The sequence below is a fragment of the Schistocerca americana genome, chromosome 4 (genome assembly GCF_021461395.2).
Source record: "Schistocerca americana isolate TAMUIC-IGC-003095 chromosome 4, iqSchAmer2.1, whole genome shotgun sequence".
In the NCBI taxonomy this organism is placed as follows: Eukaryota; Metazoa; Arthropoda; class Insecta; order Orthoptera; family Acrididae; genus Schistocerca; species Schistocerca americana.
In genome coordinates this window covers 609,661,275-609,686,802 of record NC_060122.1, presented here as the reverse complement: position 1 = coordinate 609,686,802, position 25,528 = coordinate 609,661,275, and the positions used below count along the sequence as shown (strand labels likewise).

At 41.1% G+C, this 25,528-nt stretch overlaps 1 protein-coding gene across 3 annotated transcripts in view; it reads right to left on the bottom strand.

Moving 5' to 3' along the window:
• Positions 1–323: 323 nt before the first annotated feature.
• LOC124612272 (paramyosin, long form) overlaps positions 324–25,528 on the bottom strand; it is a 185,073-nt gene continuing 159,868 nt past the window's right edge. For all 3 annotated transcript variants that reach the window (XM_047140369.1, XM_047140368.1, XM_047140370.1), the window contains exons 14-19: positions 10,996–11,191; positions 9,692–9,820; positions 9,225–9,389; positions 8,798–9,004; positions 4,344–4,544; positions 324–1,374 (exon numbers count right to left, since the gene is read on the bottom strand). In XM_047140369.1, coding sequence (XP_046996325.1) covers positions 1,165–1,374; positions 4,344–4,544; positions 8,798–9,004; positions 9,225–9,389; positions 9,692–9,820; positions 10,996–11,191 — 1,108 coding nt within the window. In that variant the 3' untranslated portion in view covers positions 324–1,164. The remainder of the gene's footprint in view (positions 1,375–4,343; positions 4,545–8,797; positions 9,005–9,224; positions 9,390–9,691; positions 9,821–10,995; positions 11,192–25,528) is intronic.

Genomic DNA, 25,528 nt, shown 5'->3' with positions numbered 1-25,528 from the left:
GTCAAAAGTATCAGAGTTTTGTATCTAATTTTGCACCCTATATGTCAGTTACTAATGGAAAGACTGCAATTAAAGAAAAAGACTATGTAGAATTCCTATATCTTGAATTCTTGAAGGGTACTTTTTACCTCTAAAATAGATCATTTGCTAAATTTTAATGCTTTTATTAATTAATACTGACTGCACCTGCTGGAAAACTAATTATGGGAAAGATATAGAGGAAGCCTGCTTTGGTGTACCAACAATTTGCAGTGGGATACATATTGATATTACATGGCGTAATGTGGGCTGCAGAAAGACAATTAAGGCAAAAGAATAAGAAGTGACTCTCGGTATACATTTATTATTTCCATCGAGTATTATGTTACAATTCACTTGTTCCTAATATAAGCCAAATTATATGAAGATTGTTATTGTGCTGTGCTGTTCTGGCAGTTTGTATCATACCCTTCTGAGTCGACAAAGTAAAGCTCATATGGAATATCACATTGTCATTAAGGAACAGGGCTTAAGCAGTGCACCAGTAAATAAACATACATATAAATCAAAGCTTTATTACAGTATATAAATATTATAATCTTATATATTAATCTCAGTTACTTCAAGATCACCTTTACCGAGAAAAAATGGCCATCCTGTTCCCGGTTCTTATTACTGAAATACACTCCCGTCAGCGCTGCCACATCTTACATCCAGTCAAGAGATCACAAAATTGTTATCTTTTTTTTGCACAGTCATTACAAGAACACAATTGACGTTAAAGATGATAACCGATTTTTTAAATTAGTTCGATGTAACAGTTTTATTATTCGATCGGTCGTAGTCCAGGGTAGAAACTGGTCACTGTACATAAAGTTCACTGGCAGAGAAGTTTCATCTAATAACTATCTTGAAACTTCATGCAGTTTTGCACATATGACTTCTCAAAATACCTGTTAGTTCTTTCCTCAATTATTTAAGTGCAAAAATATTTGTTTTGTATCTATAAGATTTCCAATTTCTACACTGCACCATTCATAACAGAATACAATAAAATAAGAAATTGTTTCACCCTTAACTTAAAAAAAGTAGAGTTCTTAAAGCAGCTTTGGTGAGAACAAGCTGCAAGAGTGCCAGATGACACGTGTGGTATTCCACAAAAGCCCTCCGTGGCTGGTGTGCTGCCTACATGCTCTCTGTAGTGGTGGTGTGGTGCTGAGTCTCGCGCACCAAGTAGACCTGGCTGCCGGGCACTGTGCTCGTGGTGACAAAGGTGCGGTGCTTGGCACGAATCAGTGACAGGTTGCTCTCTGCAGTGTCAGCACGATCTTCAGCAGCCTCCAGTTCCCTCTGGAAGCGCCTGACTCTGGTCACGCTCTGCTGTGTCATGCCCTCCTATAGAAGAGAATAAAAAAATACACTCTTTCCAGCAAAAACACTGCAATTCAGTCAACAGAATGATTTATGTTGTAGTAGACTTTGACTGTGCATTTAAGTGTAGCTTCCCTGTACCATCAAGTTTCTGATCGAGAATTCTCAAACCAGATGGAAAATTATGATTCTTCATGTTGTGTAATGTCCTGTTGTTGTTGTTGTTGTTGTTATTGTCGTGATCTTCAGTCCAGAGGCTGGTTGGATGCAGCTGTCCATGCTATTCTGTCCTGTGCAAGCTTCTTCATTTCTGAGTAACTACTGCAACCTACATCCTTCTGAGTCTGCTTAGTATATTCATCTGTTGGTCTCCCTCTACAATTTTTACCCTGCAAGCTTCCCTCCAGTATTAAATTGGTGATCCCTTGATGCCTCAGAACATGCCCTATTAGCCGACCTTTTCTTCTAGTCAAGTTGTGCCACAAATTCCTTTTCTCCCCAATTCTACTCAGTACCTCCTCATTAGTTACGTGATCAACCCACCTGATCTTCAGCATTCTTCTGTAGCGCCACATTTCGAAAGCTTCTATTCTCTTCTTGGCTAAACTATTTATTGTCCATGTTTCACTTCCATACATGGCTACACTCCATACAAATACTTTCAGAAACGACTTCCTGACACTTAAATCTATACTCGATGTTAACAAATTTCTCTTCTTCAGAAACACTTTCCTTGCCATTGCCATTTGCTCCCCAAATAGCAAAACTCCTTTACTACTTTAAGTGTCTCATTTCCTAATCTAATTCCCTCAACATCACCCAACTTAATTCGACTACATTCCATTATCCTCATTTTACTCTTGTTTATGTTCATCTTATATCCTCCTTTCAAGACACTCTTCATTCCGTTCAATGCTCTTCCAGGTCCTTTGCTGTCTCTGACAGAATTACAATGCCATTGGCAAACCTCAAAGTTTTTATTTCTTTCCCAGTTCCTTTTCATGCCCCTCAACTCTTACAACTTCCTTCTGATTTTTGTACAAATTGTAAATAGCATTTTGCTCCCTGTATTTTACTCCAGCCACCTTCAGAATTTGAAATAGCGTATTCCAGTCAACATTGTCAAAAGCTTTCTCTGAGTTTACAAATGCTAGAAATGTAGGTTTGCCTTTCCTTAATCTATCTTCTAAGATAAGTTGTAGGGTCAGTATTGCCTCGCGTGTTCTAATATTTCTACAAAATCAAAAACCGATCATCCCTAAGGTCAGCTTGTACCAGTTTTTCCATTCGCTTGTAAAGAAATCGTATTAGTATTTTGCAGCCGTGACTTACTAAACTAATAGTCTGGTAATTTTTACACCTGTCAACACCTGCTTTCTTTGGGATTGGGATTATTATATTCTTCTTGAAGTCTGGGGATATTTCGCCTGTCTCATACATCTTGCTCACCTGATGGTAGAGTCTTGTCGTGGCTGTCTCTCCCAAGGCTATCAGTAGTTCTAATGGAATGTTGTCTACTCCCGGGGCCTTGTTTCGGCTTACGTCTTTCAGTGCTCTGTCAAATTCTTAACGCAGTATCATATCTCCCATTTCGTCTTCGTCTACATATCTACATCCTCTTCAATTTCCATTGCCATATAAACTTATACTACTGTGGTAGGGCGTGGGCTTCGTGTCTCTATTGGCTACAATAATGCGTTCACTATTTTGTTCATAGTAGCTTATCCGTGTTCCTATTTTTTTTTACTTATTATTAAACCAGCCCCTGCGTTACCACTATTTGATTTTGTATTTATAACCCTGTATTCACCTGACCAAAAGTCTTGTTCTTCCTGCCACCAAACTTCACTAATTCCCACTACATCTAACTGTAACCTATCCATTTCCCTTTTTAAATTTTCTAACCTACCTGCCCGATTAAGGGATCTGACATTGCACACTCCAATCTATAGAACACCAGTTTTCTTTCTCCTGAGAATGAAATCCTCCTGAATAGTCCCCGCGAGGAGATCTGTATGGGGGACTATTTTACCTCCAGAATATTTTACCCAAGAGGACACCATCATCATTTAACCATACAGTAGAGCTGCATGCCCTCTGGAAAAATTATGGCTGTAGTTCCCCATTGCTTTCAGCTGTTCGCAGTACTAGCACAGCAAGGCCATTTTGGTTGATGTTACAAGGCCAGATCAGTCAATTATCCAGACTGTTGCCCCTGCAACTACTGAAAAGGGTGCTGCCCCTCTTCAGGAACCATATATTTGTCTGGCCACCCCTCCGTTGTGGTTGCACCTATGGTGTGGCTATCTGTTTCGCTAAGGCACGCAAGCCTCCCCACCAACGGCAAGGTCCATGGTTCATGGGGGGACTGTAATGTCCTATGAAATTTTTATTATATTTCTTAATCATTCTATGCCTTTGGACTCAGTTTAGTGTAATCTTATACATTAAGGTGTACAGGTATTTGGTAATGATCAAGATGCATGCATAGTACTGTTGCATACTTGTCATCTAAAATTTTTATTTACTTTTTAAACTGCAGTGACACTTTGTGTCATGTCTTTTTTCATAGAGAGTGGAAACCGGAAACTAGCAACTGAAATTTGCAGAAATTAAAGCTGCATTCTAAAATGGAGGGGGGATTCTTTCCATGTATACATAAATTTCAGCTGCTGTTTGCATGTGCCTTTGTTTGGTGACACCCGATTTTGAAGTTATTACATGACCCATTCATCCTGTCTTAGTTTTGAACACTAAAACCAATTAAACTAGTACATGTTTAAACATCGTGGCTACTGATGTTTTATACATGGGAAATGTGTCCTAGAAGATATGAGGATGCCTGAGAGAGGTCTGCCCAGTATCACAAAAATGGAAAATTTCTGCATGAGATGAGACGGAACAATAAATTATTAAAATTAAGTGACTGGGCCATCGCAACTGAACAGCCTACAGAATTGAATGTTGTCACCTAGCTGCAGTCTAGTACTTACCGTCTCCTGGAGCTGCCTCTTGTATATCTGGATCCTCTGGTTGGCCTTGTCAAGAGACTCTTGCAGCAGAGAGATGTTCTTCTGGTCCTCCTCTTGCTGAATAATAACCTCCTTAACTGTGCGTTCCTTCTTGCGAAGGATCTTAAGTGTTTCTGCATGTCGCCTCTTCTCTTCATCCAATTCCAGTTCCAGGTCGCGCAGCTGTGTAATATATAAATATCCATCATAAATATATGCTTATTATTTTCCAAACCTTAGCCAGAAATTATAATAGTTAAATAAGTACAATAAGAGAATATTCGTTTTAGTAGGGATTCAAAAGATACCACTGGACTGTATAACTGACTGGTTTAAGTTAACTTGTAGGTAATGGTAACTGAGCTGCTTATTCAGATACTCAGGTCTCTTTATTAATGTTTTGCCAAAAATCATGTTGTGTATTGCCTATTTCATAGATTTTAGATAATATAATATACAAATTCTTCCAGGTCCTGAATATCTCATGACTTTAGCACTCTGACTGTATACATGAATACATACTGGCTTATTTGAGTGGAATTCCTTTAGTACAGGATCACTTAGTCCCTTCACATCAACCTATTTCTCTTATTCTTTCAACATTCTGTTTGTTTCTTCACTTATATACCAGGTTTTAAAGTTATTCCTCCACCTGTTTGCTCATTTCTTGGGATTAACAGTTACTTACCATCTGCCCATTTTCTATCAATACCCTTCATGTCTATTCTCCAAAATAATTCTCATTCTCTTAATCAGTATTAAATATCAGTTCATTCTTCAATCATTTCTCTTTCAATTTATTCTCATTTATCCCTCACTTATCGTACCTTGTTTATGCTTCCTGGTGATTTTTACTTTTAAGCAACAAGTATTTCTGCTTTCGCTTCCTGTCACATACCTGCCTACTCAGCTAAGGTCACCTGATGCACACTCGTGTGTTGGCACAGGGTCCCGGGTTCGATTCCTGGCCAGGTTCGAGATTTTCTCTGCCCGGGGACTGGGTGTTTGTGTCGTCGTCATCATCATAATCATCATCATTCGTGATAGTGGCTCAATTGGAGTGTGAAAAGATTGGGACTTTGTATGGGCACTGACGACCACGCAGTTGAGTGCCCCACAAACCAGACATCATCATCATCTATTGGCACTTGATATGGAGGTAGTTAGTTCGAATCCTGGTGGTGGAATAAATTTTGACCATCAGCATTTAGCTAGCAAGGGGAGCAGAAGTGGTGATGTAAAGTTCCTGACAACTGACTTTACACCAGTGTGCTGGAGTAAATTCTAAACATCTCTGCAGTGTCTTGTGGAGTGAGGGTGTGGGACACTGTTGATGATGATCCTTCCATCAGATTGGGGCTCCCCTGACTGATATTTGAGAGAAATATGCTATGTGGCGGCAACAGGTTTCACCCTCTCCCTTCTTTCATCATGATAGAACACAGATATCACCCCACTATACCCACACACCCATGACAGTCACTTACACATAACACGCACACTGTTATCAGTATGTAAAAAATGACAACCATCTATGATGGAACTAACAATCACAACGGTGTTCTTGAAGTTAACAAAAGAGCCAAATTAAGTATATAGCCATGATTGGCATTTTCACATAGTATGAAAACATGATAAAATTATGGTAAACACTGATGGCCCATAATGTTAGGCTATTATTAACACACTGTGTTTACAGCTGCAGTACAAACAGCTGAGGGTATTTGGTCACTAGGCATGTTCACCATAAGCACAGTTCACAAAATGTTGTGTTGCAGATTCAGGGATATGATCCTTAACATTCTATGTGAGACAAAATAGGATGATAAAATGAAACTATGCAGACTGAAGTGCTGAATGAAAATTTGTACTAAGGGTGGGACTTAAACATGGGTCTTCCGCTCACTAGGCAGGTGCACTAACCTTCACACCACAGTGGCTCTGCACAACTATACAGACTATCCTAGCACACATGCAGTAGTCCATGCACCTGTGTAAAGCCACTGTGCCAGGGTGGAGTAGTGGTTAGCACATCTCCCTACCCAGCGGGAGACCCAGATCTAGCCTTGCTACAAATTTTCATTGATCACTTCCTCTGGATATACACAAAATAGAATAAAAAATGCAATTAAAAAGGATTAGAGCTTAAACTTGGGTCCACAGGAAAATGTTACTTTAAATTATAAATGTTAGCTCTCAAATAGGTGCCTGTGATGTATACAGTTCATAGTGAAGTTAGCAAAGCAGAATCTCAAAACACATAAAATGCCATCCTGTCCTACACAGAGAAAAATAAATGTTTGGTGACAATTTGTTTTGTTCATTCACAATATTTTTTGTATGGCATTTATTATTCCTGCAGATCTCTATTTCTGCCAAATGGTTAAACAAGCAGCCCTTTGGTACACAACCATCAGATGCAGTTTTCAAATAAATAATATTCTGAAACTGTGTGTTCAACACAAGGTGGGAGACAAACATAATAAATTTTTGAATTGAGGCATTTATAAAATATGTTGTGCTGATTGGGCAGACAAGCAGGAATTTTAATATTAGGTTGAGGGAACATCCACATCCACAGACAAAACTGAATTTGATCACCACCTGACTAAACTTAAACATATTGCAACCAATATAGATTATAATGTGCATGTTGTACACTCTGTGCCACTCTATTGCACCTTTTGGAAGAAACAGAGATTTGTGGGAATAAGAATGCCACCCCACAAATCATCTGAATGAACAATACAAATTTTAAGCCAAATGCCTATTTTACATTGTATGACAGGCTGTTGTAGCTCCTGCAGGTTCTTACGTTGTTAGTGTATCCATTTTCTGCCCTGGTCCTGCACTGCCCATTTTTTTTTTCACTCTGTTTCTGTGAGCTCACTGTGCCTGTGGCTTTTTTTGTGTTCTGAGATGCTGCTTTCAGTTAACTCTGCTGTGGACCTATGTTTAAGCTGTAGCTCTTTTTTTAATTGCATTTTAACTTATTATATTTTGTTTCATGTATGTTAAATATCATATTCTTGACTTATAACATACCACTGTAAACAGTGCTTATGGTCAGTGACACCTTGTGGCCAAGCCCCCTCAGCTGTTCGTACTGCAACTGTAAGCACAGTGTACTAACAACCACCCTATATTATGGTTCATGAGTGTTATTTTATACCATATGAAAATGCCAATCATGACTATATATTTTATTTGCGTCTTTTGTTAACTTCAGGGACACAGGTGACATGCCATTACTTATAATGTTGATAACTTATCACTATGATATTATTCACAAACTTGCACATTCCTTTTTTAGATCAATCCCAAGATGATTGTTATGATTGAAACTGGTCATAGAATAATAGCGCTATTATGTTCAAACTGGCCAGATCACTTCTTGTTTTTACAGTCTTATGAAACAACTCTCACCCACCATCAGGAATGTGAGGGCCATTGAGCACAGAGGAAGAAAACTTTTTCTGATTGGGTGACTAAAACTACCTTTCAGGGTCTCCCAGCCAACACTACCGTACAACTCTTTCTTTCTTTCCTGTAATATGCAGTAGTATATTACCTTCTCTCTCCAGAAATCCGTAATATATCTTCAGTTATAGATGTTTTACCAATGTTTTTCTTCTAAACAGCAATGCACCCTGTTCTCTCATTGTTTCCTAGTAAACTACAGCCAATGTGTTTGCTAAATACAGTGGCCAAAACTTCTAATAATTTGACCTTGACCTCACATATCAAAATTTTATGTTGTATCTCTTTTTTTCTTTTTCTTTAAATGTAAGCATGTTTTGGCACTGTGAGGCTAAACTGCAACTACACCTTGATGTACTTTCCAGTTTTACATGTGGTTCCCAAACTGACTATATGAATGCAAGTAGGAGTATTTTCAAACAACTATACTCTGCTGTACTTGCAACAAGAAAGTTTCACTGCTGATAGGCTACCTCACTGTTTAAATGATTGGAAATATGAAAGTAATGGTAATAACAGACCAGCAAGTTTTTTAATTATTACTATTGTGGGTGTGGGTTCTGTCATATCCTTTCTCTCCAGTAACTGATTAGTTCTTCACGTACCTCTGTTGTTTTCTGAACTAATCTTTTATCAGTCTTCTGGTGTATTCATTATTAACTCAAATACAATTTTCACTGTTTAGTGGCCCCAATTTCTTTCTTTTTTTCCACATATTTACTGTGTTTACCTGAACTTAACTGATAATGCTCTTGCAGGAAATCCTACAATGATAGTGGTATGTATGTTTGTCGACTAGAAACCTTTAATTTTTCTGAAACCACCGTCAATGATTTATTTCTGCTGGTATAGCCTTCCTCAAAGGCTGACAAAAAATACTCTATATTCGAAAAAACAAAACTATTACAGAGAAAGTGAGATAAGTAAAACTTGAAAATGATCCTGTATGTACATACCCTAGCTTCCAGCTTGCTGATGATGCGCTTTCCACCCACAATAGCATTAGCTTCAACTTCTTCAAGGCGGACAGTGAGGTTCTTGACTTCAATTTCCAATGATTTCTTGATGGCCTCAATTTTGACAATGCGTTCCTGCTCTTCATGAAGTGTCTCAACAGTTCGCTTCAGTTCAATCTGGACCCTCTGGTAACGCTCATCAGATGCCTGATTGGAAGGAAAGATCTTATATTGCTTTGTGTAAAATCACTTATTGTATGCATAACACATCAGCCAATTAGTCACAGAGTAACATGTTAAAATTTTAAATACTGTCACTGCTTGAACATGGAAGGTATAGATATACTACAGGACAGGCAAAGAGAATGTAGTTGAGTGCTTTTTTACTTCTCATCCTGTAAATTATTAATGGGAAGTCTCTCCATACCTTGAGTTCCCTAGTGACTTCATCATAGTCACCAGCAAGGGTCGACAGCTCCTGTTCAATCTTGGACTTCGCAGCTGAGATGTTGACATTGATGGTTGTGAGCTCATTGATTCGGGAGACGCTCTCCTCATACTGCTGTTCTGCAGTCCTCTTAGCACGCAGGGCCTGCAGGTTACACGAGTATGGCATTAGCAGTACTGCTATTTTTTCTTTCTGTTTTTTAATTAAGCTTTTGAAATTAATTCTTACCTCTAGCTAGTTGTGTGCAATAGATTTCTAATTGTATACATTAAATTATTTGTTTAGAGCAGTAAGTTAAGAATCACTTGAAATAGTACAATCAGGAACATCTCAGTATTTGAATCACTCTTTTTTTTTAGCAGTATAGGACAAGGACAAGTTAGTGGACAAGAAATACCAACTATAGAACAGCATGCTATAACTCCCTGTACACCTTCAGTACTTACAGCCTCATAGTTTCCACGAACTTCCTCCAGTTCGGCCCCAATCGACTGCAGCTTGCGTTGGGCAATGCCGTACTGATCCAGAGTTACTGCGAGCTGTCTCTGCACTTCGTCATAGTGGGCTTGTAGCTCCTGCAGAGTTATATGAGGTTTTTTAATTAATAAGGCATCAGATAAATATCTAGTTGAAGAGGCAGAAATGACAAAGAAAGTGTGTATTTTTGTTAATTTTGTATTCAGAAATGTTACGACTGCAACTAATGAGAGCTCAAATCAGTAACAAGGAATGAACCAAGAGTCATCTCAAACAAAACCACACGTTTGAAGTGGCAATTCAAAGTCCAGGTCCAGAAAGTGGGGTAACAACTGCATTTGAAAATTGTCATACAGAAGCTTCAGAGGTACCAACTGCCAGTCCAGCCACAGGACTGGGTATTTGTTTCCTTTAGTGATCCAGTGGCCATCCATAAATGACATGTTTTCCGTGACCTCTGGAGCCACAGCAACTAAAAACAGACTATTTGGTACACAGATAATATTGCCACCATTCTGAGTCTGTCTCTATTTTGCCATAGTGGTAGCATGTTAGAATTGATTTGAAAATGAAGTAGAATTCCCTTGAAAATGAAGTCTTTCATTACTTTACAATACCTCCACTGCTTCCCTGACCATCTAAAACCAACGAAAGCCCCAGTATTTGAGCACAAGTGTTATAAGAAATGTCTTTCAGAAGAAATGAGATTGTGAACATATCCTTCAATATAATATATATAAATTTTTCCACAATTTCCATGTGTCTGCAACCAAAGATGATGTGAAACCGCCCCCCCCCTCTCTCTCTCTCTCTCTCTCTCTCTCTCTCTCTCTCTCTCTCTCTCTCTCTCTCTCTTTCTTCCCTCCCCCCTCCCCACTTGCCCCTTTCTACCCTGACAATAGCCTTTGACATTGTAAATCTTAGCAAGTTCCTTTTCTGAATGCCTGTTTGTTTTAAGGTGTATCTTATAATTTTTGAATAGTAATCTATTCTTATAATGTGACACTTATCTATTTATACTTAAAATAAAATTTATATGAAGTTGTGTGAGATATTTAGACAGGACAATGGATGATAAGTGGGCCAAAGATTTTCTTTGCAAAATAGGTAAGAAAAGAATGAGACAATGTCTTTATTGAAGGTGGTGGTGGTGGTGTCTTACATTCATAATTAGGTTAAATTAGGAAGTAAATTGTCTATTATTAGTGACCTGATGTTAAGAAATGCAAATGGTTGACATCATCAGTAGTGACAGGTAGACTGTCATGCTTACAGTGAGTTGCAGAGACTGCTTCTTGATGGTCTTCTGGAGCTCAATGTTGTTCTTGTTGGCAACATCAAGTGACAGCTCAAGCTCAGTGATCTGAATCTGCAGCTTCTTCTTAATGCGTGTGACCTCTGTCTTCAGTCTTGTTTCAGCCTCCACCACACGTGCATTCAGTTGTTCAATCTCAATGCTTGTCTGCTTGCTGCAAACACAAGTGTTGCATACATCACCAATTAAGTTTTCTGCTTCAGTTCCCTTTTTCTGTGTGAGTTTTAATGGACCAGTAGTGTAATATCATCTAATCATGTATTGATTTGTGGTATACATGTCTTGTTAGCATTCACCTTTTAGAGTTAATGTACAGAAAGCAGTAAATTTTTCATACACTGTTATTCCCTCTAAGGAAGAAAATGGGACCGGATTACTATCATTTACAAATGTGTTTTCAAGTCATGATCGCACAATTTAGTACACGTATTATTAGTTGTGTGTCGCTGTAGAACCTCACACCTGTGTTTGTTCAATAAAACCATTTGACAGGAATTTGGGACACCATTACATCTTGATCTTTCAACACTGCTGTTTCAGTTATGACATACTGACAAATGGATGTGTATAATGTAACTTTTATGTAATGATGTTTCACAATGCACTAAGGGAGGAAATTAGCTAATTGCTTCTCAAAGGTAAATTACTACTTTCAAGAAATGTAGTGTGGGCTCTAGCACAAATGGGAGAATTGGTATAGAAGGGTATAGGTATAGTGTATTGTAGTATATATTCATGTGTTTAAGGAAAAGTTATGTTGTGACAGTGTGTATGATATTAACATGTCAGAGGATGCCCAAAAACAGCTGTAACTGAAAATGATGATAAAGTACATGTTACATTGTGCTATTGTGACTGCATAACAACATTTGTAAATTATAAGCAGTTTCCACTGCATTATTTGTTAAATGTATGAACAGTTTCAACAAATATATGTAACAGCATAAAAAGTATATATGTGACTTATTCATTTTTTCATTTTAAAAGACACGCTTATAGCCCTATTTTGATCAAATCAAGCAAAGATCAGAAGTTAAGATGTACTCATTATGGAGAAGGGTTCCATCTCCAATTATCTTGATGTTAGTTTCACTCTGTTTAGATACTTTCTCACTAAAATACAATATGGTTATTCTATTATCCTAGTGCCATTCTATTACCTATGCCTTGGTCCAACTTATTTTTTTCTGTATTTTATTGTGAATGCATATTAATTTAATACAAATGTAATAGCTCACTTTCTCAAATGATTCAAATGGCTCTGAGCAGTATGGGACTTAACTTCTGAGGTCATCAGTCCCCTAGAAGTTAGAACTACTTAAACCTAACTAATCTAAGGACATCACACACATCCATGCCTGAGGCAGGATTCGAACCTGCGACCGTAGCAGTCACGCGGTTCCAGACTGTAGTGCCTAGAACCGCTCGGCCACCGTGGCCGGCCTCACTTTCTCATTTACTTCTACACGTTCATTGACCAAATTACTAAATTTGCAACAGCTGCCAAATAACTGATGAAGTCTGAGTTAGCAGTGTGTCAATACAGCAAATTTATTGTGTATTCTATTAGAATATGTAATCTGTTCCAGAATTAGCATCATGTGACACAAAAGGTTTTAAATATTTTGCTATATCTTTTAACTAATGCATCACATTGCTTTTAGTACAGTTTTATTTTAATCCTGTATTAGTTGCAATTTTTTGTAACATTTCTAATTTTTTTGAAGCCATTTTTTGTGAAATCACAACTAAACACTATCAGTGTTGATTCAATAATGAGATTTCTTTCTCATTTGTGGATCATTGTCTGTTTCAACAAACTTATACGTAAATGACTGTGTAAGGAAAAAGGCTACTCTGCTGAAGTATGGACCTTTCCAACTGAGGCATAGGTAGTATTACTGTCTGGGATGTATTACTTTGGGTGACAGCAAAGAAAACTGCAGAGGGAACTAGCAAAAGAAATTAACACTTCTAATTTTTGTCAATTGTGTGTCAAGTCAGTTATCAGTTTACTAATTTTGTTTCTCCACTGTAGCTCATGTTATGATCACCACACTTTCAGGAGCTTCACACCAAGAGAAAACTAACCCTAAGAATTTATTAGGCAAAAGTAAAATGGGTGTGGTTAAACAGTCCTCTTGTTATACTTTGCTTTCACTAATTTTTGAGTGTGGGTACTTTGCATCTTTACAATATATATTTATAATGGTCTCTGGCAAATTTCTGTGATGTTTTTAATGCATGTTATGATGTTTAACCCATTCAGATACATGAGTGTTCATTCCTTACTGGCAAATTTGCAGTTTCCATTGGTAATTACAAACCGACTGGCTGGCTGAGTGAGGCAGAACTTCAAATCCAAATCTGGCCATCCAGAAGTAGATTTTCCGTGATTGTGTGAAATCACTCCAGGGATGCTAGGATGGTTCCTATGAAGGAGCACTGCTGACTTCTATTCCCATCCTTGCAACATTCTGAGCATGTGATCCATCTCAAATGCCCTCGATGTTGATGGGATGTTAAGCTCAAATCTTCCTTCCTTCCTTCCTTCGCAAGTGGTGTGTTGCGACATTTTAGAGTGTGCTTTAGTCCTACATAGTAAGTTGTGAAATTTTATTCTGTCCAGTTGATTGTGCTTTATAAGTTTATAATACACTACATTTCTCTTTTCAATGTGAGCTGTAGTTATTGATAATTGATTTCAAAATACTATTATGCACAAGTCAGGGCCTAAGTAGGTTATGTACCAATAGTGCTTCAAAGTTGCTATTTCAGTTTTATGATGGAGAGGTGTACCATTCATAAATGTCTGTTTGCCATATGGATGGAACTAATAGGAGTCGACTGCGACATTTAGTTTAGTGCCTTGAGTAATGTTTATTATGTTGCTCAAATACTATTTCATGACTGAGAGGATTCGGATGTGACAGATCTCCTGAAGGTGATCACGTGGAGGAGCAGCTATGGATGAAAACACTGAGAAAGTGTAATATATTTAAGCGGTCATTCTTCCTGCACTTCTGAAGTGAATGGAATAGGAAGAAACTATTAATGTGTGGTACAATGGGGATTATGCTCTGCCAAACACTCCACAACGTTTTTCAGAATATAGATGTGTGTATGTTGCTGTGGTCTTCAGTCCAGGCACTCGTTTGGTGCAGGTCTCCAAGTTACTCTATCCTGTGCAAGCCCAGAAGTATGTAGAGTAATGCACTGGACGTTCAGTAATTAAAGTACCAGGAGGATTTGAGATCCCATCAATAATGAGGTAATTCAAGATGGCCAATGAAAAGAGTTTGAAATAGCTGATATAATAGGCAGGCATATCAAAAGGAAGAACACTGGTTCAGTAGATTTTGTATCTGAAATTAACAATGAGAAAGTCTTCTACAAAATGGGTGGGGATGCAGATAACAAGGAAGTTTGAAAACAAATCTTTTTTGTTAAAAAGAATCCAACCACTTCTATTCTTCCTACTGTCTGTTAACCTGTCTCTCTCAGATGGGAAACAACAGTTAGAGGAGGAGTGGGGGGGGGGGGAGAGGAGGGGGGGGGGGGGGGGTTAGTCAAGAGGCAGTACTAAGGAAAGGTGAAGTGCATTTCATCTGCCAGAAATGCTATGGCTATTATTATTGTGGAATGCAAAACAGGTTCTTCTAATTGATTACCTAGCAAATGGTAAAATAATAATTGAAGACCACCACACAGGTCGTTTTGAACGAAAGTGGGAGAACAAAATTATGTGAGAAGATGCATGGATTTAAAATCGTATGAAGCCGTATAGACTGACGGTTTTTCTTCACTCTGTTTGTGAGTGGGACAGGAAAGGTAATGATTAGCAGTGGTAAAAGAACTATCCACCATGCACCATATGGTAACTTGGAGAGTACTTATGAGGACATAGACGTAAATGGAAAATCTCCTCGCCAATGCCAAAACGATACTTTGGCAATAGGAAAACAGAGTAACTTGCAGTATGAATTGTTGAAAGATGCGCCCTATTCACAAGTCGCCACCATCCTCATATTTAAAACTATATTTGGCTTTAAGAAGTTTGTAGTTGCAGCAGCCACTCCTGGGCATTTCGATGTCGTTTCAGAACAGTATTTCTGGGATAGAATCCACTCATTGGAGAAGTGCTGGACGAAGGGTATTGGTCGAAAGGGACAAAAATGCATTTTGACCAAAAAATAGCCTTCCAGTGACAGCTCGAGAAATTTGCTGCTGGCCTCTGTAAAACGTTCTAATAGCTATGAGGGTCGTTCTGAAAGTCGACATTAGCTGTTAGTTACAACTTCTGTTCCAACAAAGTAATAAAAAGAGTGTATAGCCGTCTAAAGACAAAGTACTCTCTCTTGACATCTTGCGACGTCATTAAGTTCCATCATATGACCTCATATTACGTATACAAAATAGCCGTTAGTGTTTCGTTTCGACACCATGTTGTCTTTGAATTTCTCGTTAATGAGAAAAACGTCTGCCGCTGAAACTCATCTCAGACTTGAGCGAGCATGTGAGATGTGTGCAGGGGTGCCAACAGTGTCCGGAGCGGTGATCGAAGCACTAGAGATGTGGAATCACAAGCGCCCAAGACGACCCGTGAAGTTGTCGGTCTCAAACTGCGTCCACGATACCAAATAAGGAAAGAAGGAAATTATTCGAAAAGTTTGTACGTGTTGGGTTCCACGTTTATTGACCAAAGGTCATAAAATTTAGAGAAGAACCATCGCTCAGAGCTTTGTCCAGAGATTTCTAAATTAAAGAGGCGATATTTGATAAGTATTGTCACAGACGATGAAAGTTCGCTCCATCATTATGAATCTGAAATAAACGGCTAGTCTGTGGAATAGTACCATCAAAACAGAAAGCAAGGACAGTACTGTCTGCTGGGAAAATTTTACCAATGTCTACTGGGGTACAGCGAGTTTCTCAACGATTCAGTTTCTATCTTCTCAGTAGTGGCAATATGACGTCCTTTTCATGGTTCTCTTCAGCCTCGGGAGTAGGAAGAAGTCTCAGGCGGCCATATCCGGAGAAATCGGTGGCTGAGGCAACATAAGAGTTTCGTTTTTTGGCCATTGTTGTGCCAGTGGAACATCGGCGTGATGCAATTTCCACGAGAGGTTCTGCCACAATTCTGGTCGTTTTCTTCGGATCGCTTCACGCAAGCAGCGCGCAACTTGCAGGTAGTCTTCTCTATTGACCGCACTACCATAAGGCAGGAACTCAGGATGCAAAAACAGTGGGAAGAACTTTCACATGTGATCAAACTTGTCGAATTGTTTTCGGTCTTTGCTCTTCAGGCAGTTTCCATTGGGACGATTGGGTCTCGTTTTCGACGTCATACCCGTACAACCGTGTGTCGTCACCTGTTGTAATAGCGTTCTTTAGAAGTTCTGAATTGTTGTCGACTTCATTCAGCAATACCTGAGCGATGTCTAAGCGACGTCGTTTTCGATGGAAGTTAAACAATTTCGGAACAAACTTTGCTACTACATGTTTCATGCCCAAACATTAGAAAAAAATTGCTTGGCATGAGCCAGAGGACATGCGGACAGCACTACCAACCCCTCTGCTGGTGATTCGGCGACTTTTCAACATTTTCATTACTCCTTCCACAATGTCTTCAGTAATTGATGTGCTAGGGCGTTTAGGGCGATCGTCGTCTTCAACGTCTTGTCGATCCTCTTTGAAACGTTTATAACACTCGTGAACTTTTCCCTTACTCATGATAGATTCGCCAAGAGCCACAGTCAACGTTTCGAACGCGGTGCTGCATTTTACTCCATTTTTCAAGCAAAATTTAATGCAAATGGTCAGATTCATCTGCTTCGAAAGTAAAAATTCACCGAATACTCGAGAACACGTATAACTTTTATACACCAGGAATATGAGTACCATCCAGATAAAAAAAATGAGAATTGGATGTACAAGGCCCGCGAAATTAAATAACTCCCGCTACATTGATAAGAAGGGGCGCTCGTGACGTCTAGTGTGAGCCGGGTACGTAACGCCTCGGGTAACGCGATGCAGCAGTGGCGTCACTGTACCTCTTTTCCTGGAAATAATCTGACGTTTTCTTTTCGAACCCCAGTAGGTCGATGCGGAGCTGGTCTAGCGGCTGAATGAGGGCGTCCAAATCGACCTTCCTGCGCTCGTCCATGAGGCGATCGTGCTCGCGCGGATCGTGCGCGGCGGCCGGCACCCGCCTCTGGAAGGCGCGGATGTCGGCGAGCTGGTCCGGTTCCGCGGGCAGGCTGCGGAGGCCCTCAGCGCGAAGCTGCGCCTCCACATCCCTGGCGAGACCGGCCAGCGCCGCGCCCCTGACCGAGGCCAGCGCGTCCTCCACCGTGGCGGAGTGCAGCCGGGACTCCACTTCGCGCAGCTTTTGGCTGGTCAGCTGCTCCAGGTGCTTGGTCACCGACGCCGCCGACGCCGACTTGGCCAGCGAGAAGATGGAACGGCGCGCGATCTTGAAGGTGCCCAGGTCGAGCCTCGCCTGGGCCTCCGCCTCGGCGGCCAGCCGGTGCAGGTCGTGCTCGGAGTAGGACCTGCCGAGCGACTTGTACCTGCCCAGGCCGCGCTCCTGGCTCCAGGGCAGGTGCGGGGGCTCCAGCCGCCCTCGCGCTCTTCTCTGCTTGTGCGCCTTGGCGTCCAGGTACTCTATCATAGGCTGGTAGAATCCCGCGCCGTACGCGTAGTTGTCCTCGTAGAGGCGGCGCACGGGCCGCGCGCCGGCGCCTGTCGCCATGCGGCCGCTTGCCGTGTCTTTTAAGCCTCCGCTGGAAATCCGATCGTCGGCAGAAAGTGGGTCACCGTCCTCCGCGGAATGGCCTCCTTAAAGGCCCGCTGGTTCCACTTTCCGAGTGACAATTAACTGGCTGGGCTCTGCCTCTGTGGCCTCACTTGGCAGCCTTCGGGCTCTGTTTCAGGGCTAACCCCTCCACGCTGGTGCTCGTATATATAAACACGCCCTGGCTGCTATCTTTAGCGCGTGCCTCAGCTTCACGCGTCACCGTCGAGCCCTTTGTCGCATTTCCTCGAACACCGTCTTTTGGAAAAGCATAATCACCTCCACGGAATTCCACCCCGCTTCTAATGACCACTTGTAAGTAGGCTGTTAAGGTTTTGCGCTCGCTGTATTGCAGTAGTTCGAGTAACGAAGATTTTTGTGAGGTAAGTGATTCATGAAAGGTATAGGTTATTGTTAGTCAGGGCCATTCTTTTGTAGGGATTATTGAAAGTCAGATTGCGTTGCGCTAAAAATATTGTGTGTCATTTTATTGATGATCAGAATAAGTAAAGAGAGAAATGTATGAGCATGTTCAGTTTTGCTCAGCTGTTTGAAAATCAAATAACGTAGAGGTTTACCGTCAACGGGATGATAAATACTTGAATCTTCCTTTCGTTCTTTGGGTTGTGGAACGACGCGGAATGCAATCTGCCGTCTTCTTTACAAATAAACCATCCCGGCATTTCCCTTAAAAATTTGGGGAAGTAGTAGAGAAACCAAGATATGAAAAGCCAGACGGGAATAAAATCGCTGTTCTTCCAAATACCACTCCGGGTTTTCACCACTGCCTTCGCCATCTCGCTCAACATACTAGCTGCAGTGCCCGGCCTTGCTCGGGATGTTTAATATCTGCCGCACAGTAATTGGCCCTGTGCCTTGATGATATTCGTAACGAATGCAACCCGTCTGGCAAACTGCAATCGCTTTAAATCGAAGGGCATGTTTGAAACACTGGGTGCCAACGGAATGCGTCGAATGAATACCTCTTCACCTGTATGGAAAGATAATTAGTTGTGTCATATGTTGTTAAATTTTGTATATCATTGTGTTTTCTGAGAACTCATCCCCTGTTGTTTCAGATCTGTTTTCACTGTCACATGTAGGGCTCTGTTTGAACACGACTCGAACTGTTCGAAAAGTTTGCGTCACAGTACCGGAAATTTCGGGTACTGTTCGAACTTTTGATTGGCCTGCAATCTAGTGACTTATTGGTTCTACACCCACTACCTGCCTTAGCATTCGTAGAGCACTGCGGATTTAAATAATATAAAAACTATGAAACAAGTACTATAATATTTTCTAGGATATACATCATATGTATCAACGGCAAAAATAAGAGTTTCCAATCATGCTTCTGTCAAATTATCGAGCGTTCGCTCGTCGCGCCATCTAGTGACGTTTGATGGTACTGTCTGCAAGATCGGTAATGCCGCTGTAACTTGTGCTCGCAATAGGAGTCATAGTCAGTTCACAGCGATATATTTCGTTTGTTAGACATTTAATTTTTCATTAATTTTCTTCATTGTTTCATCCGAATGTAGAAATTTGACGTAAACTGGCCAAGAAATTGTAGTAAATCGGTCAAGTAGTTTTCGAGATGTTTGGTGATAAGTTTATCGTGTGTGTGTGTGTGTGTGTGTATTAAAAATACATCACTTGTGTCCGCCCAAACGTTCATTAGGGGATCGTGTAAAAATTTGAAGTAAATAGGTCACAAACATTTAAAGATTTTTTTATAATCTTTCCCCTCTATATATTATGCACACACACACACACACACACACACAAATGGTTCAAAAATGGTTCAAATGGCTCTGAGCACTATGGGACTTAACATCTGTGGTCATCAGTCCCCTAGAACTTAGAACTAGTTAAACCTAACTAACCTAAGGACAAAAGATTCGAGGCGGTCGCGCGGTTCCAGACTGTAGCGCCTAGAACCGCTCGGCCACCCCGGCCAGCACATATATATATATATATATATGTGTGTGTGTGTGCTGGCCGGGGTGGCCTATATGTGTGTGTGTGTGTGCTGGCCGGGGTGGCCGAGCGGTTCTAGGCGCTACAGTCTGGAACCGCGCGACATATATATATATATATATATATATATGTGTGTGTGTGTGTGTGTGTGTGTGTGTGTGTGTGTGTGTGTGTGTGTGTGTGTCTTCCTTTTACCTTGAAGGTAAAGTGTGCAAAATTTCATCAAGATCGGAATGAAACTGTAGGTTTGTGTGAATTGCAAACAAACGGACGCTCTTTATATGTATAGAAGAGTCAAAATATCCTGTTAACTGCTGGTATGGATACCGCCACGAGTTATCGGCCTATATTTCAGTAAATATACAGTCTCCAACTGATGTTTCAGCGGTCTGGCTTAGTTGGCGGAAGGAGTGTGCCTTGGCCTTGGCATTGCAGCTGTTTCATCACCAGCCAGAGGTAATTTGGGAAACACAAAAGACCCGGATATATATGTAGTTGCATCAAGTCCCCTACTTTTATCAGTGGAGAGGGCTCCAGCTGGGCCTCCCCGTGCGTTTATAGCAGGTCGCCTTATAAGAAGAAAGGTGAATTTGCTAGTGGGAAACGTTTGAATTAGCATTTCTTACCGTCCGTTTGCGGTTTATAACATTAGGAAATTTACTGATTTCTAATTGTATCTAATATACTGTATACAATAAGGTAAAACATTATAATATTTCGCTTTTGCATTAGCGATTAACACTCTGTACGACAGTACTCGAAATTAAATGACGTCCAGTTCTGCTTCTCCTTTGATGTTTACGAGTGCAAAGAGTCCATCTGAAGTTTATGGGTAGACTACTTCAGGATCTTTCAATAAGGACATCGCCGGCCGCTGTGGCCGAGCGGTTCTAGGCACTTCAGTCCGGAACCGCGCTGTTGCTATGGTCGCAGGTTCGAATCCAGCCTCGGGCATGGATGTGTGTGATGTCCTTAGGTTGGTTAGGTTTAAGTAGTTCTAAGTCTAGGGGGCTGATGACCTCAGAAGTTAAGTCCCATAGTGCTTAGAGCCATCTGAACCATTTGAGTAAGGACATCGCAGTCTTGAAAGAAAACAGGTAATTGCGGACAAGTTATAAAATATACTGAGATATCACATTCGAAAGACATCCTTTCAGTTATGAATTACTGAATGAGCTACCAGCCATTAAATTCAAAAAATTTTTAAACACTTTATTCTTCCTTTCTATTGTCTGTTTCATGTATCTCTCCCTCTACCCCTACATACACACTCCGCAACCCACTGAATAGTGCATGACGAAGGGCAGTTAGTACCACTGCTGGTGATTATTTCTCGTGCTCCATTCGCAAATAGTACGAGGTGAAAGCAATTGTATATGTGCCTCTGTACGAACCCAACCTCCCTATTTTACCCTTACGAGAGATGAATGTTGGAGCCAGTAGAATCGTTCTAGACTACGCCGCAAATGCTTGTTCTGTAACATATACCTCAACAGCTTTACATGAAAAGGTTGATCCTCACACCTCCCCTCCCCCACCCCACACCTCCAACCCGCCCTCCAAGGATTCCATCGAAGCTCACGTGTGGCACAATTCCGTAAAACTCTCGTACTGACACAACCGAACCGTAACAAGTCGCGTCAAAGTTTTTTTTTTATTCCGATATGCAGGGTACCTCACACAATCAAGCTCGAGAATGGGTCGCACAAGTGGCGTTCTGAACACTTCTTCTTTATTGTTGCGCTACATTTTGTAACAATCTCAATAACCATAGTTGGTCATTCATGTCGCTTCTCTGCGTTATGTCTATAGGTTTGATTGCCTTGCCTGAATCAAGAAGCATATCATTAATGCTGTATTCCAACAACAATGTTTCTCGTACATACCGATACTTAAGTTGTTCGTATTTAATTAAATCCATCTGAATGGTCCAAATGGTCATCCTCAATCCTCTTACGGTTCCCCGTACACAACAGCGTCTTCAGCAGCCGCAGATTGGTGTCCAAGCTGTTGTTGTTGTTGTTGTGGTCTTCAGTCCTGAGACTGGTTTGATGCAGCTCTCCATGCTACTCTATCCTGTGCAAGATTCTTCATCTCCCAGTGCATACTGCAGCCTACATCCTTCTGAATCTGCATAGTGTATTCATCACTTGGTCTCTCTCTACGATTTTTACCCTCCACTCTGCCCTTCAGTACTAGATTGGTGATCCCTTGATGCCTCAGAACATGTCCTACCAACCCAAGCCATCCGACGTATTTAAGTACTCAGAGAACAGGAGCTGTGCTATCTCACTTCTCTGCGGTACTGCTGGTATGAAGCCTCGGCGTTCTTTACAAAATTCCAGGTGATATCGCTCAAAAGCCTCGGAGCCAGCCAGGTGGCCGAAAACCTGCTTTGTTAACAGTATGCAGTGTTGAAAGCTTTCTAGAGTTGTAGCATTACAGAATCTGTCTGGTGGCTCGCATCCACAGTTCGCAGGAAATCGTGCGTGAGAAGGACGAGCTGTGTTCCGTACGAGCCATACTTTCCAACAACTGTGCATGCTGATTTACGGACAGGAGCTTCTCTATATGAAACCGTTCTCCCATACAAAGCGCCGTTTCCCCGAACTGAAAAGGTGCACTGTCAGATCTATCGGAAAATGCCATACTACACCTGCTCCAGAGACAGTATGGCGAGAACGGGACTGGACTCTGGGTGTTTACTTTAGTCCCCAAATCATTGCATCCGTATAAAGGTTCATGAAACCCATTTTGAGATGGTGATACGATCGTGTATTTATGTGTAGCATCGATAAAAATTTAGCGTTATGAAAGGATCCGCTCCGTATTTTACTTCCCCTTTTTTTTCTGAAGATGAAACGATCTACGCAATATATTTTTCTTGAGGCTATATTTTTTAGGGATGTTCACTTTTTTCGTCCGTGCTTGCTTGCACAATAAATATACTGGAGTGCAAAACTTAAGGACGAAAATAACTTTCCCATGATTTGTCATTGCCAAGAAACATAGCTCGATGAAACTTGGACTGTTCATAGAAGGAACTAGTACATTATAGTACAGGGGGTAAATTGAAGAAATATTCACTGTGACTAACAGAAATGACACTTTCATTCAAAGACGATAATTACTCTGAAGTCACCGCGATTCTTGGTAGACCCCAGGACATTACTTAAGGCGGGACATGTTTCTTAGTGGGTTGTGTGATCACAATGGACGGCAATACACATTATGCCTCTCCACATCACAACACATGGACCACCGAAACGATCATATTCGACAGTGTACCTGTATACATTACGTGTTCCCATCTTTCGCTATATTAAGGGTACGTCCAGCATTGTCGAACATGACCGTTTTTATGGCTCACGTGTTATGAATTGAGATGGCATAAAGTTGCATGGGCGTACTGACGTCCAAATTTGTGAACACTGTATACTCATCAGTTCAAATGGTTCAAATGGCTCTGAGCACTATGGGACTTAACTTTTGAGGTCATCAGTCCCCTAGAACTTAGAACTACTTAAACCTAACTAACCTGAGGGCATCACACACATCCATGCCCGCGGCAGGATTCGAACCTGCGACCGTAACGGTCGGGCGGTTCCAGACTGTAGCGCCTAGAACCGCTCGGCCACCCCGGCCGGCTACTCATTATTGTGACACTGTACTCTTTTCTCACGTCAGTCTTTTCCGGGGGTGTTTTCGGCCCTGACTACATTTTTATGGGTGACAATGCGCTACCGCGTCGAACTGCTCAGGTGGAGCCGTTCCTGGAACGAGAGGATATTCGGCGAATGCACTGACCTGCCCGTTCCCGCGACGTAAATCCGTTGGAGCACATGTGGATTGCTTTCGGAAGACGTCCACATGCACCAACGGTTATCCAGCAGCTGTCAAACTCGCTAGTGAAGGAATGGAACGCCCTATCACAAGAAACTCAGTACCAACCTTGTGGCCAGCATAGGAGCACATTGCAGCACATGCATTGCCGTCCGTTGTGTTCACACACGTAACGAAGAGCCATGTCCCGCCTTTTGTGATGTCCAGGGAACCATCGCAGTGACTTGAGAGTAATTATTGTCTTTGAATAAAAGTGTCGTTTCTGTTAATCCCGCTGCGTATTTTTTACAGTTACCTTCTGTACTACACTGTAGCAGTTCCTTCAATGAATAGTGCACGTTTGATCGAGCTATGTTACTTGGCAGTGGCACATCATGCAAATGTTACTTTCGTCCTTACGTTTTGCGCAGCAAAGTGTATTTTAAGGACTGCAACTTGCGGTAAACACAGTTTTTTGTTTTCTCTATTTTAGTCGTAGATGAATTAGTTATGTTATAGTATCTGACGTGGGTTTTCCTACATTAGTATAAAATAAACTAGATATTTGATGAAAATACGCGTATTCTTGTATTGTGATACATGATTGACACTCTGTTTCAGCAAAATTTTATATCTTAACAGCAACAATTCATGTTGGTATTACTCTTGTACGTTACAGTTGTATTTGTTAGTTCTAGATGACATACTCTATTTTAAAAAATCACTGTTGGTTGCATATCATAAACTGTCTTAAAAATACCGGCTACAGTGCACACGTTGCGTACGTGTTTGCTGGAACGATAAATATATTTTGAGGATCCTCCCTTCAGCAAAACACGAACTCTTTTTTCTTTCCTGTTTTATTTACAGATGTTTCAGTGACGCAATATCATCTGCAACAGATTTCCGTGTATTCTGCTATAAAATATTTGCAGTGTTGAATGAACGCACACGAAAGTTCGTACTGTGGTAATGTAATCACAAAACGGGCTCAACAAAAAACATAAACCTTAACAGTATATACCTTTGTTCATATCGTTGCCTGTCTTGTTGCAGCTGAGCTGGTATTTTTAGCACAGTGTGTCGTGTCCAATCAATAAGGATATTTTAACATGCAGTTTGTAATCTAAAACTAATAAATACCAACTGTGCTGTACAAGGCAGATAGCAACATGAACACCTATACAGGTTTTTTTCGTAAGGGCGTGCAAAAATGTAACAGGACATAGAGAATGCTCCACTGAACAATTTGAGATTGGTAACCTGGGGTCGGAGAAGCCAGCTTAAGGAGATACGGAAGTAACTTGTACACCGCTTTGCCAGGCATTACTGTTTTCCAGCTTATTTACAGCTGGACAACGGCCTTGCCGCAGTGGATACACCGGTTCCCGTGAGATCACCGAAGTTAAGCGTTGTCGGGCGTGGTCGGCGCTTGGATGGGTGACCATCCAGGCCTCGTGATGCCAATTGACGAGCTACTCGACCGAATAGTAGCGGCTGCGGTCAAGAATACCATCATGACGACCGGGAGAGCGGTGTGCTGATCCCACGCCCCTCCTATCCGCATCCTCCTCTGAGGATGACACGGCGGTCGGATGGTCCTGGTAGGCCACTCGTGGCTTGACGACGGAGTGAGTGAGTGAGCTTATTTACAGGTAGCATGCGTAGAAGTTTACAGCTACTGTGCTGTTTATTTACATGTACATTCTTTATTTCCTGCAAGGAAACAAGGACGACGAGCCTGATTACTAGGAAGTCATGATGAAGTAAGCCGTCTGAATGGCCACTTTTACTTGCGGTCCGTGCAAAGAGTTCTACCTGAGTTGCTGGAAAACGTACCCTTGGTTGTTCGTGAAAGGGTGTGGATACAACATCACGGTGTACTGCCTCACT